At 42.3% G+C, this 16,037-nt stretch overlaps 1 protein-coding gene across 2 annotated transcripts; it reads left to right on the top strand.

Annotated features, from left to right (window-relative positions):
* The first annotated feature begins 3,816 nt into the window (after positions 1–3,816).
* On the top strand, positions 3,817–16,037 carry zbtb4 (zinc finger and BTB domain containing 4). Of its 2 annotated transcripts, XR_015504087.1 has the most exons (3): positions 3,817–3,891; positions 7,187–14,279; positions 15,667–16,037. XR_015504087.1 is itself a non-coding variant. In XM_087276228.1 (2 exons), the coding sequence occupies exon 2, from the start codon at positions 7,573–7,575 to the stop codon at positions 12,295–12,297; it is 4,725 nt and encodes a 1,574-aa protein (XP_087132354.1). In that variant the 5' UTR covers positions 3,817–3,891; positions 7,187–7,572; the 3' UTR covers positions 12,298–16,037. The 2 variants fall into 2 exon arrangements, 1 of the variants encoding a protein (XP_087132354.1); XM_087276228.1 differs by having other exon boundaries at positions 7,187–16,037.

Here is a 16,037-nt window from a genome sequence, read left to right as displayed (position 1 = left end):
AGCAGACAGAGATTAGAGACAATCAGACGACAAATATAATCATTTGGAATATGACAAAGCTTGTTTGCGAAGCTGAATGGCTCATTCAAGAGGACAGTTCCTGAAGACCACCTCTGTCTGGCCTACTTTTGAATTTGCTTAAAAGAGTGTTGTCATAAAACATACGTAGTACATTTGCATTTGATAATTTGGCGGATGCTTTTATCCAAATATGTTTTCAATTCTTATTTTGGTAGTTATCAGTGTGAGTGAATTATCAGTAAAATAATCCATGTTTACATCAGATTAGCAGTATAGCCCAGACTGGAAACAACTGATCCTTTAATTTTCCTTCTTAAAACTGTATAGATAACAATAAAGTACATGTGAAATCAAAATTAACAATGCTTATTTTGGGTGAACAATTACTCCATGCAAATGTTTTTTTGATAATAAATTAAAATCTGACTATTTGCATCCATGTTTAGAGTGGCAGTCCTTCTTCTGTTGACATCAGTTTGACAGACTCAGCCACAATATTCTTTACCACAGCCCTCTTACTGATAAAAAGTCAGCATGAACTGAACATTGCTGTGACTTTTATTCCAATATGTTGATGTACTACCAACTGAAATGGAATATTGAGTAGGGCGGGGCTTTCTTTTTGTGCATTATTCCCTCTAATGCTGTAAACCAACTGTGAAATGGGCGTGGTTGAGGATATTGTGGCTAAAGCCGTCAGCAGAGAAGGATTTTCAGTGAATTAACTTGCAAAGATGTACTGTTCACCTTGAGAATAAAATGTGTGCTAGCAAAATAAACATAGTAAATTTTGATTTCACACAAAATTTAAGTGAAATAATTACACTCTCCGGCCACTTAAACACAAATTTCTAATCAGCCAATCACAAGGCAGCAACTCAATGCATTTAGGCATGTAGACATGGTCAAGATGATCGGCTGCGGTTCAAAGCAAGGATCAGAATGAGGAAAAAAGGTGACTTAAGTGACTTTAAACGTGCCATGGTTGTTGGTGCCAGATGGGCTGATCTGAGTATTTCATAAAATGGTGATCTACTGGGATTTTCACCCACAACCATCTCTAGGGTTTACAGAGAATGGTTTGAAAAAAAAAATCCAGTGAGCGGCAATTCTGTGTGGGCGCAAATGCCTTGTTGATGCCAGAGTTCTGTGGAGAATGGCCAGACTGGTTCGATCTGAGAGAAAGGCAACAGTAACTCAAATAACAACTTGTTACAACTGAGATATGAAGAAGAGCATCTATGAACGCACAACATGTCCAACTTTGAGGCGAATGTGCTACAGCAGCAGAAGACCACACTGGGTGCCACTCCTGTCAGCTAAGAACAGGAAACTGAGGCTACAATTCACACAGGCTCACCAAAATTGCACAATAGAAGATTGAAAAAACGTTGCCTGGTCTGATAAGTCTCGATTTCTATTGCGAAATTCAAATGTTAGGGTCAAAATTTGGCGTCAACAACATGAAATCATGGATCCATGCTGCCTTGTATCAACAGTTCAGGCTGGTGGTGGTGGTGTAATGGTGTGGGGGATATTTTCTTGGCACACTTTGGGTGCATTAGTACCAATTGATCATCGTGTCAACGCCACAGCCTACTTGAGTATTGCTGACCCTCCCTTTATGACCACAGTGTACCCATCTTGTGGTGGCTACTTCCAGCGGGATAACTTACCATGTCATAAAGCGCGAATCATCTCAGACTGGTTTCTTGAACATGACAATGAGTTCACTGTACAAAATGGTCTCCACAGTCACCATATCTCAATCCAATAGAGCACCTGGTACTAGTAAGGTGTCCCTAATAAAGTGGCCGGTGAGTGTATGATTTCAACAAAACCTGTTAAAGGACCAGAGCATTTTTTGGGTTCGGAAAATACAGTAGAAAACAACATAAAAGTAAAAGATGGTCAAATGTTGATGCAAGAAAAAATAAGCTTTAGCCATTGAAAGAGTAAGACTAATGCTGACCACTTAAATAAGTCATCATAAACAATCGTAATCAGTTGTTAAGTCCCAGTTGGTCTTACACATTACACAGTACAAGTATTTGTTGCATTTATGATTATTTAAAATTTGTTATGCATAATCACTAAAACATCCCTCTTTGGTTTAACACTGATAGACTGGAACAAGTCTTATCCAAAATCACCTCAAATCAAATACACTTCCATAAAACTTCCTTGTCAACAGTTACTATTCCTTATCTACACCAAGTGATAAAACACCCATTGTTTTCTGGCATCATGCTTTAAAAAAACTGGCCTGCGGTGAAGTATCTTGGAAATCTACTGTTCCAAATTCCAAACACCTCACAACCGAAAACCACATTGTCAATTGGTGAATCTTTTCAATAGGTTACCTAAACTAGTTTTAAGTGAGAAATACCACAAACATGCAGACTTAAAGTTTTATAATCAAGCTCGCAGTAAGAAACCCCTTGAAAGAAAAGAATCAGAGAAAAGTGTGAGAAAAGTGACAAAGTTCCACCAAGTCGGAGAGATCATAAGAAAAACACCCCTTCCAAACCGAGTTCCCATGGAGACAAGTGGGCTGGCATACAAAAGAGGAGAAAAAGAAGGAGTGCGGAAGAGAAAGGAAAAATAGAGAGAAGGACCGAGGGGCACGGGGGAAAGGAACGTAGGACGGGGGGTATAATGAGCTGTTCGGCAGAAATTTGGGCATGAAAAACAAGTGGACAGAAGAAGAAGAGAGAAGTGTGAGGGAAAAACAAAATTCGTCCTCTCATTTTCCTTATCTTGTCGCCTTGCCCACTCCACAGGTTTGTTTGGGCGTGGAAAATCATTCTGAATGTCAAGACAGCACTTATTTCTGTAAAACAGTTGTAAAACAGGTGGTTCCTGAACTTTTTATCGCCTATATGTAGATTATAGATTGACAGTGAGCTTGATGGATCAATCCAAGAGATGTCAGACAAGTTGGCGAATGAAGGCAGGACAAAAAGTACATCGAGATTCTATTTATAACACAGAGAAGGCCACATCTGTCACAGAATGCCCTCTCTGCCAATATTTACTTCTTTATTCGACTGTTTCTTGCCGTAAAGATCCTCCTCTTTAGTCAGTGAAGTAGACAGAGAATAAATGGAAACCTAAGTGCATGTCCATGCCCTTCTCTTTGATCTCTCTTTTGGCAACCTCACTTATTTAAAAGTTTAACCCAAGTATTGTCTGGCTTCTCTGCTTCTCCCTGCTCCTACTCTTTATCTCTTTCCCTTCGTGTGTCTATGGCCAAGCTTTTTTTTCTGTTGGCATGGCTCCTGTTTGTTTTCAGCCATTTTGGGGACTGGCAGTGCTCGTAACAAACTGCTTAAATGGCGTCCTCTCGCTCATTCTCTCTCTCCCTCGCTCCTGCTCTCCCTCCCTTTCCTTGCTATCATCAGGCTTGGTGTATGTAGAGTAGACAGTTTTGCATGGTGAAAGTGTGTGTGTGTCTAATGAACACAAAAAGAAAAATTTGGAATAAAAAGAGAGAGTTGGAATTAGAATGAGTCTAAAAGGAGGGGTGCGGGTGAGTAAGGGGTATGAGGCTGGGGGAGATAAAAAATGCAAAAACAGCCCAGAATCATGTGTCAGTTGCAAACTGAAGTGTGAGAGTGAGCGAGGGAAAGAGAGATAGAGCGGCAGCAGGAGGGGGAGAGTCAGAGTGCGAGAGAGTCGTTTCTGCCCTCTACATAGCGCTGTCTGTGTGCACGCGCTCGTCTTTCCCTGTGTTCTCTCTCTCTCTCTCTCTCACTCATACACGCACACGGGAACACGCAGACCAGGACACACAGACCAAGGGAGGGAGAGTGAGAGAGTGAGAGAGAGAACACATCGCAGCCGAGATGCAGCAGAAGGTTTTTCGAGGTACGTTGTCTTGTTGTGTGCTTGCCTAGCAGAGAATGGGAGCGCGAAGGAGAGACTTTTTCCTCTGATCTATCTTGCTGTCTTCACCTCTTCCTGCTTCTTGCATTTCTGTACCACTCTCATATCATATCGATGTTGTTTTGGTTCTGTGTAGACACCAGAACTGAGTATGTGTGTGGGGGGGTTTGCGTGCGCGCTAATCAAGGCCTGTCTCCCTTATCCTCGGCTGTTGTGGCTGAACCACGCAGTTCTTTTTTAGGGTTGCTGAGTCGCTCCAAGATTAAAGTGAAATGAGAATAAAGCTTCATACTTTGCGTTCTCGTATCGTAATTACTGTTCTTACGGATTTGGATACTTTATATTTTGTCATGTTTGCATCTGACAAAATGATCTCTTCAGTATTAATGACTAAGCAGCGTCTTGGAAAAATGGACACGGTCCTATTTCCTAAAAGCAGCATCCGGGATTACGTAAGATGAATGTTATAACAAAATGGTCATACAATTTTTTGGAAAAAAGTTTTACAGATATGCAGTCTTTTCCTCTGTAGCATATTGAGTAGTACACAATTAACAGCCCCTACAAGGCCATAGGGTCAGAGGTCGTTAGAAGCCATGCAGCTTGTCTCACTGAAGTGAGTTGCGTATACGCCAGCATCAAGTATTTTCAGCTGCTGCATAATAGTACTTGCATGGGATATTTGAAATTAAAGGCTGGCACACGTTCGTTTTAAGTTCTTAGAATATTCAAACAACAGAAGTATCAGCTTTAGAATGGAAACATGGCAAGGCTGAGCGTCTTTCTAACCAAACCGAAGCATTATGGATGCAGGTTCAGACATGATCTAGAGGAAGCGGCTTTAGCCAGGTCACTTATTCTTCTCACTCTGTTGGTGATGTACATTTTCCTCCACTTTTGCTTTACTTAGAATGTTGTCCTTGATCATATTACAGCAACAGATTCACGGGAATCACTTGTCGAATTTCTACTTAGTGAACCATATCGAACACAGCGTGTAACACAGGCAGACTAGCTGGAGCATGGCCAGTCATGCCAAATCACCAAGATACCATGAATTGCTCAAGGGAGTGGGGGGAGGCAAAGAGTGAAGAAATCCTACCACGAAAACATCCTCGGACCATCCTCCTATCTGCTCCTCCAAAACAGCTCACTTCTCATTTTTGCTCTTTTCTCTACCTCTCATCTCTCCTCTGGCTGGCTGTACCATGTTTCTGGCAGGGGGTTGTGCAGAGTTCAGTATCTAGCGACAGCCCCCTTTTCACAGTCCGCCTCACCCTGGTGGGCCCCGTCACGGCCACACGGAAACAGGCGGCCTTCACTCATTACCCTTTTCTACTGCCATTCAGTCTATGGTCTCTTTCACTGGCACAGCCAACAAGACCTTAGCTCATTAGCTTTTTCAAAGACAGCTTTTTTGGGTGGTTGGGTTTGGCATTAGAACAAAAAGGTGTTTTGAAAATCTGAAACTGAACATCTTTACCTGAAGAACTGACATGTTCCAGCTGAAGACGTGGGCTTGATAGCTGTTTTCAGTTTGGGAGAGAGTCAGTTCATCAACGTTCATATAAATAAACTCGAAATAAGGCTTCATTTTGCAAGATGCAACACCTTAATGCTTCAGCTCCAACTCTTTCAGTTGGCTGCATGTTTGAGTAGAGGGGCTGTCAGAGAGGGGAGGCAAAGGCCCTGTCACGCTTGGCCAGCCTCTTGCGCCAGGGACTGTTTGTTGAAGAGGCAGTGTGTGCGTCATACACGAAAAGAAAAGGAGGGTGAGAGGGAGAGATAAATAGGGACAGACGTACAGAGAAAATGAGGGGGTGGCAGATGTGTTTGTCCATTCACTATGCGAACACCATGTAAAATGGTGTCACTCTTAGGCCTTGTTTTAATGCGATTGGGCGACAGACACAACAAGTGGCGGACAGGTTTAAATAATTTGCAACTCTTCCTGTCTAAATGAACTCTTGCATACCGTCTATTATTATACAGGTCTTCTGGTATACATCCTTAGCACACTCTCAGCAGCTGCATTTGCGGTGTGCTGGGTAATGCTAGCTGTCAGGCAGCTTGTTTACAGACAGACTGGTTCATATGTGCCTGCACGCCTACAAATGTGCTTGCGTGTTGAGAGTAGAGAGTGAGTGTGAGTGTGTGTGTGCATGCATGCAGCTTGTTGACTGCCTATGTGTATGTGTGCATGTGTTAGAGTGTGTTTGTGGCTGTTCCTGTCTCCAGGCCTGGATCTTGCTTTCTTCCACACCTCTCTCTGTCTCTCTCTCTCCATTGCTCTCCCTCCTCCTCTCTTTCTCTCTCTGCAATAACAGTGCTGACCTAGTTTCAGTGCGTTCAGGGCTGCTTGTGGAATTTTACAGAGGCCTGCCTGCCTGCCTGGCTAAAACGCAGGAAGAAAACCATGACTGGGGATTTTCTCTGGTGTCGCATCATTAGTGCTAACTAAGAATGATCTTTCTCTATGGTAGACCTTGGTTAAAAATGTAATTTAATAAATATTTAAATAAGCATCCAAAGATGGATGCAATGACATTAAGAACTATTCAGTCTCTGCTAAAGCAAACTTCACAACAGTATGAATCATATGATCCCCTGCTTGAAATTTGTACACAATCATCCAAAAAATCCGCATCAAGAATACATGATGCTTCAGTTCAAAAGGCCATCTATATTTTGGTACCTTTTCACTCTAGGCAAATTTGGAGCACTTTGACTATAAATAACACTCTGTTGGGGAAATCTTAATTAAATCTTAGCAGCGTTCAATTAGGTAAAGGGAATGCTGTGACTCAGTGGGGTTGATTGCTGAGATTCTTTCCACAATTTCAGATTTTGTGATGCCCAATTTGGAAACTGAGTTGACTGCAACCAACCTTGTCTGAATAAGTTGCATGTGTATAGTTATTATAATGGACTGCTTATTACATGCTAACTTGTATTTTATAGTATGTCTGTTCTAAAACCTAATATGATATGTCACCCTATAGAGCAGGGGTCACCAATCTCATTCCTGGAGGTCTGGTGCCCTGCAGGGTTTAGCTTCAACTTGTCTCAACACACCTGCCTGGGTGTTTCAAGTATACCTAGTAAGACATTGATTAGCTTGTTCAGGTGTGTTTGATTAGGGTTGGAGCTAAAATCTGCAGGACACCAGACCTCCAGGAACAAGTCATGTGTTTTTTTTTTAGTATAATACTACTGGAACAAGGTTTCATGTGATTAAAACTGAAATTTAAAACCACTTTTTTCCAATCTGTTGCAGGTTTAAGAGCGGGGTCATGGTGTCAGGAGAGGATGGCTGGGACCCTCTCCAGACCTGCACTGCGCTCTTGGAGCTGAATGTGCAATACATGGCAATTCCCGTCTCGTTTTATACCAACATAATCAAAGATGCAGAGTCTTATCTACATCTAGGAGCTGTCGTCTCTGGGCTTGACCATCTTTAAACTACAGTCTTCTTGATCTGAACCTTCTGTTCTCCACCATCCTTCAACTTCTGCACTAAAGATAGAGATAAAACAGACACTCAGAGTCTTGAATTTTCCAGGATCTTGTTGGACAACAGAAAGACCCTTTGAATGTCTAGTGCTCTGATTTAGACCAACTGTAGCCTTGGAGAGCATCTCAGAGGATTTGAACAAGGATCCAATGAAACACAGAAATAAGCACATTAGAGGAGACAGGATGGGAGAGGGCACAGAGGAGGCAAATAGTGCCAAAACAACAAGGATATCACTTAGTTTTCCCCTTAGTGCAGGATTGCCTGGCTTTTCTGCACAGAAGCACTGTTCCTCATCCCCCCCCACTTCCTCTTCTGACGTCCATAGCAAAGATGGCTTAGATGGCACGGCATGGATGGAGGAAACATATAGAGACAAACAGTTATCCAAAACGTCATCAAAAACTGACCGTCTGCCATGCTCTTCCTCCTCCTTCCCTGTCGATCTAACTGCTCCAGTCAGTAAGAACTGCAAGTCATCTCTGTCAGTTTCTGTTGATGGTAGTGGTTCCAGATACCCAGCATCTCCTTTACAACACTCTAATAAAATGGACAGTCCAAAGGAAACAGCTGGGGTCAGTCTCAATAATGGATACAAAGAGCATTCAACAACAGAAACAGCACATATCCTTTTCAACCTTAGTGCAAGAGCCTACCAGGACCAAGGTGTAAAGGACCCAGAGAATTCAAAAGGCAAAAAACGCAAAGCAAACAGCCTTCATGTTGAACTGAGCCTTCCTCTCCCCAGCATCAACCCTCACTCTTCCTCATCAACTCCTCCTCCTCATTCGCCCTCGTCTGTCTCTCTAACTTCCTCCCCCTTGACTCACCCCACAGCATCTTTCCATGACTCCTTTAGGGCAGTGCCGAAGCCAGAACTACTGTGTGGGGTGTGTCACCGTCTGTTCAGCACTGCATCGTCCCTCACTGTCCACATGCGTCTCCATCGGGGGGGACGAGTACTCAGCTGCCGACACTGTGGCAAAGCCTTCATCCATAATAAAAGACTGCAATCCCACGAGGCCACCTGCAGGCAAGGACTGCCAGCTTTTCCAGTGCCACCCAAAGAAGAGCCCCTGGAGGAGGGTGAAGTGGAGGGGGAGAGAACAGATGAGGCTGCAGAGCCAGAACAGCTTGGACAAGAAACAAGGCCTGGCCAACCCACAAAGAAAGTGCGAGACCTTACAGCCCGTCATGCTGAAGCACTGACATGCGGGGATACCCTGGGGGATGACGATCACTTTGTTAAAGTGGTGGATGGACATATTATTTACTTTTGCTCAGTGTGTGAGCGCTCTTACATGACATTGTCCAGCCTGAAGCGACACTCCAATGTGCATTCCTGGCGCCGGAAGTACCCCTGTCACTTCTGTGACAAGGTTTTTGCTCTGGCTGAATATCGTACTAAACATGAGGTGTGGCACACTGGTGAGCGACGCTACCAATGCATCTTTTGCTGGGAGGCATTTCCTACCTACTACAACCTTAAAACACACCAAAAGGCTTTCCATGGCATAAATCCAGGCTTGATCTCAAGTGAAAAAACAGCTAATGGTGGCTACAAGCAGAAGGTCAATGCCCTTAAACTTTACCGCCTGCTGCCCATGCGATCCCTAAAACGACCTTACAAAACCTATAGTCAGCCAATGGCTGATGGACTACTAACTTCTGACTCAACTGATAACCTGCATTTGTCTGTAGATGGCAGCCTTCCACAACCCTTGGACACAAAGAAATTGGAGTCTTTCCTGAAAGATCTTCAAAACCAAGACATCAAGGCTGAGGCTGAGGGATTCCCCATCAGGATGGACATAGAGCAGGGTACAGAAATAGCATCTCCACAAACAGATATGGCACTAGAAGCAGGACAGGTAGAGGATTCAGATTTGTGGCCATCAGGTAATAACAACGACAAAGGCCAAACTCCAAAGTGCCCAGAAAGAGCTGTGTCTTCAGTCATAGCATTTGCACGCAGTAAACCCTCAGTCATCATGCACAGCACTGCAGTTTCTTCCTCTGTCATTGTTCACAGAAATAAGACAGACTCTGAAGAGAGAAAAAGAAGTCCAGAAAAGCATCAACTGGCAAAGACAGATCAAAAAACAATAAAAAAGCATAGCCAGAAAGAGCACACAGAGGCATACAGGGAGTGGAATGCTGTCGGTTCAGACCCAGAGATCTCAAAAATCAGACATCCAACGGAGAAACTTCACAAGGGACGAAAAGTTCACCATAAAACAGACTCAAGTAAAACAATACCTTTAGCGGTGGGATCAGAAGTCAAAGGGAGTGGTCCACTTTGTCAGATAACTGTGCGCATAGGGGAGGAGGCAATTGTCAAAAGGAGCATTTCAGAAACAGATCTAAGAAGAGACAAAAGCCCTACACGAAGCAAACCTAAAAAAAGTAACCTCTTACAAGACAAACAGAGAGAGCAAAGACACACCCATCATCACCAACGTAAACATCGCAACTCCAATCAGGAAGGAAAGGAGAGGGAGCCCAAAAGGAAAAGCTCTAAAGTGAAAACCAAAGTGAGGAAATACTTCTTCCGGCAGGAAGTCAGGGAAGACAGAAATGACCATGATGTAGAGGACAACCTTTGGAGGCCTTATTATTCTTACAAACCTAAGCGAAAGGCTCTTCATATACAAGGAGCTAAAGCCTGGAAACGCAAAATGCACTACAAACGATCCCTGAGGCCTATGAGGAGAGCTGAAAGACTCATGAAAAATCATCTGAATAAAGATGCTGAGGATGAAGATGCAGATGAGAGAGAGGAAAAAAGGCAGAAAGAAAAGACAGAACAGAAGGAGGTTAGTGATCCAGTAAAAACTGAAGTCAAAGAAATGCCACACTCTTTCCCTGTCTCTTTAAGAACAGAACAGAAGGAAAAAGAAAAGGGAACAAATGGAAAGCCTAATCTCCCTCTCCCTTCAACTGTTCCTCAGGCTACACCTAATCCAACACACACAGCATCCTCTATCATCAAGCAACGATGGTCAGAAGATCAAGCCTCTGAGTGTGGAACATGTGGGCGCTGGTTCTCTAGCCCAAGGAAACGAGACAAACATGAAATGACACATCTGTTTGAGTTTGTATGCATGCATTGCAGAGCTCCATTCCCCTCACAGTTTAAGCTAGAGGAACATCAGAGAAGTCAGCATCCCAAAAACAAGCCCTTGTCTGCCCCCACTTTCTACACTTCACAGTCATCAAAAGGTGAGGTGGAAATGAAAGTGGCTGATGATGATGGAGTGAATGGACGGTCCATTGAGAAAGGCAGCCCAGTTCGCTTGGGCAGGAGACCTTTAATTAGATACACATGCTCAAAATGTGATAAGGTCTGCAAAACCTCTGCTGCACTTAACTGCCACCTCAAGCGACATGAGTTAGGGAGTTTAACAGAGGTTGAAGATGCACATGAAAAGCAAGACATGCCAAGTTACACACCTCCTGCAGTGGACACTATACCAAGCTTAGGTTTAGACACCAACTGTGAGCAAGTACAGCCAGTGTCTGTCATATATTATTCCAAACCAGAATGTCAAAACACCGATAACGAACTGGGTGAGAAGATGGAAGAACACCAAAGAGTCAGAGATTGTGAAAGCCCTAAGGTGACAAAGAATGAAAAAGTTCACAGTCCACGGTGTGCACAGTTTTCCCAAGTTATTCACAGCCCCACTTTAGAAAGATTTAACGTCATTTCTCCAAACCTCCCTAGTGTTTTGGTAATGAATGGTGCAGAGTGCCTAGACTACAGGACACCAGAAAAGCAAAATTTAGAAAAACTAGATCAGCAGAAAAGAAGCCAGACACCAAGTAACAGACAAATCCAAGTTTCTCAAATGCTGACAGAGCCTCAGATTAGAAGAGAAACAACTCCATCTGTACCAATATCACTAAAAACAGGCAGAGGTTATGCATTTACAGACTGTGACAAAAATCCAAATCAAGATTTCAGTGATTTACAAGATGCTCAGGATCTAAGAATCTTTCCTCAATCTAGCAGCCAAGCCCAAGACTTATCCATGCCAACAACACTGGCAAAAAAGAGGGAGCTTGATGAACAGATTAAACATCCATCCAACATCTTAAAAGCCCAGTCTTGTAATGAGGAGGTGTCATTGCTAGTGCCCAAAGAGGAACCACTCAGTCCTATTCCATCTCCCACATGCTCTGTCATTCAAACCACTCCTAAAGGTCTTTCTCAAAGGTATTCAAAGTCAACGTGTCACTCTCCAGAACCTCTGGACCTACAGTTGCGACCACAGTTGGATCATAACCAATCACACAGAGGAAGACACAACTCAGAAAAACAGGGTCTTATGTTGCCAGCAAATTCAGCTGGGATAATCGATCCTTCTTCCCCCGCCCTGCTAAATCCTCAAGTGCCCGCAGCAGAGCCTGAATTAAAAGACATCACCTCTGGTACTCATACAGAACACCACAGGGTCTCGGGCTACCCTGTGCAGGAGTATTCTCTTCCAATGGTTATTCCTGGAGGGTACTGTTCTGGTAAGAATCAGGAGGAGCAGATCCTGATGTCTTACCCTGCTGGACCCCTACCATTTCCTCCACTTGGGAAAATGGTACCCCATGCTGACTCCACTAAACTGCCCTTTTACCCCGACCCTTATCACCTACTGTATGGCCCACAGCTACTGCCATACCCTTATAACCTTGCTGCCCTTCCAATGGCTCTAAATATGATGGCATCAGGGGACAAAGAGCCCTTGCCCTTCTTGCCTTTTTTTAATTATGCCGCCGCAGCTGCCCCTTTAACAGGCACATTGCCCCATCCTTTAGTGATGAACCCCAGCCTATACAACAGTGGCGGCAGCAGTAGCACAAAGCAGGACAACCCATAAGTTAGTAAACAATGGCAGCAAGGGAATACTGTATAAGAGCAGAGAAGGCCATTAAGGGTGGAGATTATGTTTTTTTTCTGTTTGTTAACCAAACACTCTTGCACAGCTCTTGTGTCTTTTTTGTAAAGCAGCAAATGTATGGAGATTCATAGGAATCAGATGTGGTGGAATGATGGAGAGTGTCTTGAAGACAAAGAAGAAAGGATATGAGGGGGTGAAGAACAAATAATATAACGCCCCCTTTAGGCACTGCCAAGATGCACCTCCAACACACCACCCTTTTGCCTCTTCTGTAGTGTTGATAAAGCTGGGATCTCCATCCTCTCAGAGCCATTACGATATCAGAGATAACGTGAACAATAACAGCTAACAGGATGTGTGTTTTTCTAAATGAATTCTGTCTGCTTCCCATAATAGGGACAGTATAACAACAATAATGATAATAATAGTTGTGTTAATTATACTGCTTATACAAGGGTGGCTTATCATCAAACGCTAAATGTTACGCCTGAAGTGGCTCAACATACTCAACACACAGGGAAGGAAGATGCAGCAGCATTAATGTGTGTGCGCATGAGTGTGTACAATGTGTGAATTTGTATAGAGGTAATGCATGGAGAAATTGGGGTAGCTCAGTGTCATATCTTACAACATCAGTACTCCAGTCATGTGTTTTCCAGTATTTCGGCTTTATGTGTGCCTGCAGGTTTGTGTAAGTGTATTTGTGGGGTGTGTTGGGGGTGTAGGCATGCACACTTAAAAATCATACGTGCTGCATCAGCCTTGGCCAGGTCCTTGGAAGTTCACATCATTCCTGGGAAAGCTGTTATAATCTTAATAGGTCAGTAAATAGAAAACATAGATGAAGTTCTTCTTTCTTAAGTCATAGCATAGCAACTTGATGGTGTAGCTACATGTCATATGGATAAAACATATTATGTGATGCCTTCACTAACCAGGGTTATCATGACAAGATCAAGTGTATGGTGATTTAGAATACACTCTACATTTGCCCATGTTATGCCTAGAGACAGATTCCGTTTCACATAGTGTGGTTTGTAGGATGTGGCTATTAATCCTTGATCATTTATAAAATAAGTCTGTGTACTTCCAGTACTCCTGCCAGAAGTTTCATCTCTTCCAGCAACAGTCGACTTCATGTTAGTGGCCTTCTCCTCCCCACTGCCCCCTGGTGTCCACCAAAGACACTCCATTCACTTGACTTGATTTGAGATGCGATAGATACAGTGAAACCAAGTGAAGAACAATATAGCGTGAGAGCGTGAGCTAAAATAGGAGCAAAGTGGAGAAATGCGTAGACGTGGAGTATGTTAGCACAACGGAGCTTCCTTTGTAAAGAGAATAGAGGCGGTAGTTGGAGAATGTTAGGTTTAGCAAAACAAAATCTACTACGTAGAATCAAGCCACCATTTCTGTTGGTGTTTCTGTTGGCAAAGACAGGGAGAGGACGTCAGTCGGTTCTGACTCCCTGCAGGGCCTGCACTATGGGACTTATAGCACTGGAGTGGCTTAAGCTCTCCCTTGTTCTTTCTTGTTTTTTTTTTATTTTGTTTTACACTATATTATGTTTGATTGACATATTTTCCTATTTTGGTAGTGAGACAAGGCTTGTACTCGAAGCTCGTCAAGTACACAAGAATATGAATGTAATTTAGTCATGAGGTTAAAAAAATAAAGACAGTATGGTAGATCATTTCTGTATGCTGACTTGAAAAATAACATGTAAAACTGAACCGCTATGAGGTATTCATATACATATATATCTATATATATATACAGTAGTCATAGAGATATGTCAAGGAAGTTGGATTCAATATAACCACAACGCATGAGCAACAATTGCTTCTACAGTATCTTCTGGTGTTGTCACAAAACTCCATTTACCTTCATAAGTGGTTCTTCATTATGTTCTGCTTTTTTTCTCTCAAGACACGTCCTGACAAAAACTTTTTAACCCCTCAGTATCAACATTTCAACTTTAAAACCAAAAAGAAAAACTCCTATGTTGCCTTATTTCTTTTCCCCAAGCATCACGAAAGCTTTTCAAACACCACCCTTCCATCTCCAGCTCTCATTCCAAAATCCTCCATTTCCCCGTCGATTCTCGATATTTTACCTTCTCCCTTTGAAGTGAGTGTGAAACTGTGCAATGTAGCCGCAGCACTGTTTATTTCCTGAGGGTTAAACACAATGCAATGAACGGTTGTGGATCATGTAGCTTCACTCGGGTGTGAGTACAAGCCTTTTGTTCGCATTGTAAGACTGTGTTTGTGTGTGTGAAAGAGAGAAAGGGTGTGTGGTGGTGAAGGAAAAACCAAAACAAGGTCTATCTCCCTTGATAGTTACCAACAAACTTGTGTTTGATTTTGGACCTGTTCTTTTTTGCTGTGTTTTCTCCACCACAAAAATGTTCGATGAATTTTAGAGATATGTAAATTATGTCACCTACCTGTACCAGTCATTGGCAGCAGATGTTCAATTTATGTAAACGAATGTACAAATTGTGGTGAAAATGTAACAACTATTTTCAGAGAATGAATAACATTGGCTTTATACATTTATTATTATTTTCTGACCTTTTTTAAATTATGTATTTAACTCTGAATGGATTTACATATTCGCCCAAATTTAAAATGCTAAATTCTGAATCAGTAACTGGTTAAAATGACTAAATCTAAAATTCTGATGTTTACATACAAGATGCCTTTGCATTTCCTTTTATTTAAATAAGCTAATAAGAATATGCACATAATCTGAATGCACCTTACAGAAGCAAAATTGTGATACCATTTTCTATAAAACACTTTATTTAAGTTTTACTTTTGGGGAACATCAAAATGAGTTATGTTCTTGTGTTCCTGTTCATCCATCAGCAAACGTTCAATAAAATTCAGTGGATAGTACGCTTAAAAGAGGTCACTTGTGACTGTGTGGGCTACTACTACTATTACTACTACTACTACTAGTCCTACTTTAAAAAATATATATATATTTATGGGTCAGCATCTGGATAGACTACTGAATATTTGCACAGACCAATTAAAAAACAAGCTTTTTGGGGGGCATGTGTACTGAAATAATCCCAGATTTGTTCAGTATGTTTGGTTTTGAACAACACATGAATACAAAATATCAGCTTGGTCCACCTAGAACAAAGAACCTTTAAAGCATAAGTATCAAGCTCAATTCCAGGAGGGCCGCAGCTCTGCACAGTTTTGCTCCAACCCTGATCAAACAGTTGATTCAACTAATGAAGGTGTTCATGACTCTTTTGAACACCTTGATTATTTGGATTAGCTGTGTTTGATCAGGGTTGGAGCAAAACAGTGCAGAGCTGCGGCCCTCCAGGAATTGAGCTTGAGACCTATGCTTTAAAGGCTTCAATTTTCAATCCAAATCTACCAGCTGCATATGTTCTGCACTTGGTCATAGTTGTAGGCATGTGACTCAGTCGTCTGGTATTTTGTGACAATGTTATATTGTGCCATTGTTTTAGAGGTCCACATTATATTTGGGCAGTTTCAAAGACGTGAAATGTTTGAAAACTTTTTTTGTGTCTTGTTGACTTTGTGACCATTTAATACAGAGGTTTGTTGGCACACGTTGCCAATTCAAGTCTACAATCTGCAGTTCATTTTTTTTTTTGCTCTTGTTCTCTTTACTCCCTCTGTCCACACTACAACCATACAAATAAAGTATTAACCTGATGACGTGCAAAA

This window comes from Danio rerio, chromosome 12 (genome assembly GCF_052040795.2).
Source record: "Danio rerio strain M-AB ecotype USA chromosome 12, GRCz13ab, whole genome shotgun sequence".
NCBI classification, from domain to species: Eukaryota; Metazoa; Chordata; class Actinopteri; order Cypriniformes; family Danionidae; genus Danio; species Danio rerio.
The sequence above is the reverse complement of the archived record's forward strand: the minus strand, read 5'-3'. Positions and strand labels throughout refer to the sequence as shown.

What these genes read in the sequence shown, in the direction of transcription:
- zbtb4 (XM_087276228.1), top strand. Translation starts at nt 7,573, where the DNA reads ATGAAACACAGAAATAAGCACATTAGAGGAGACAGGATGGGAGAGGGC.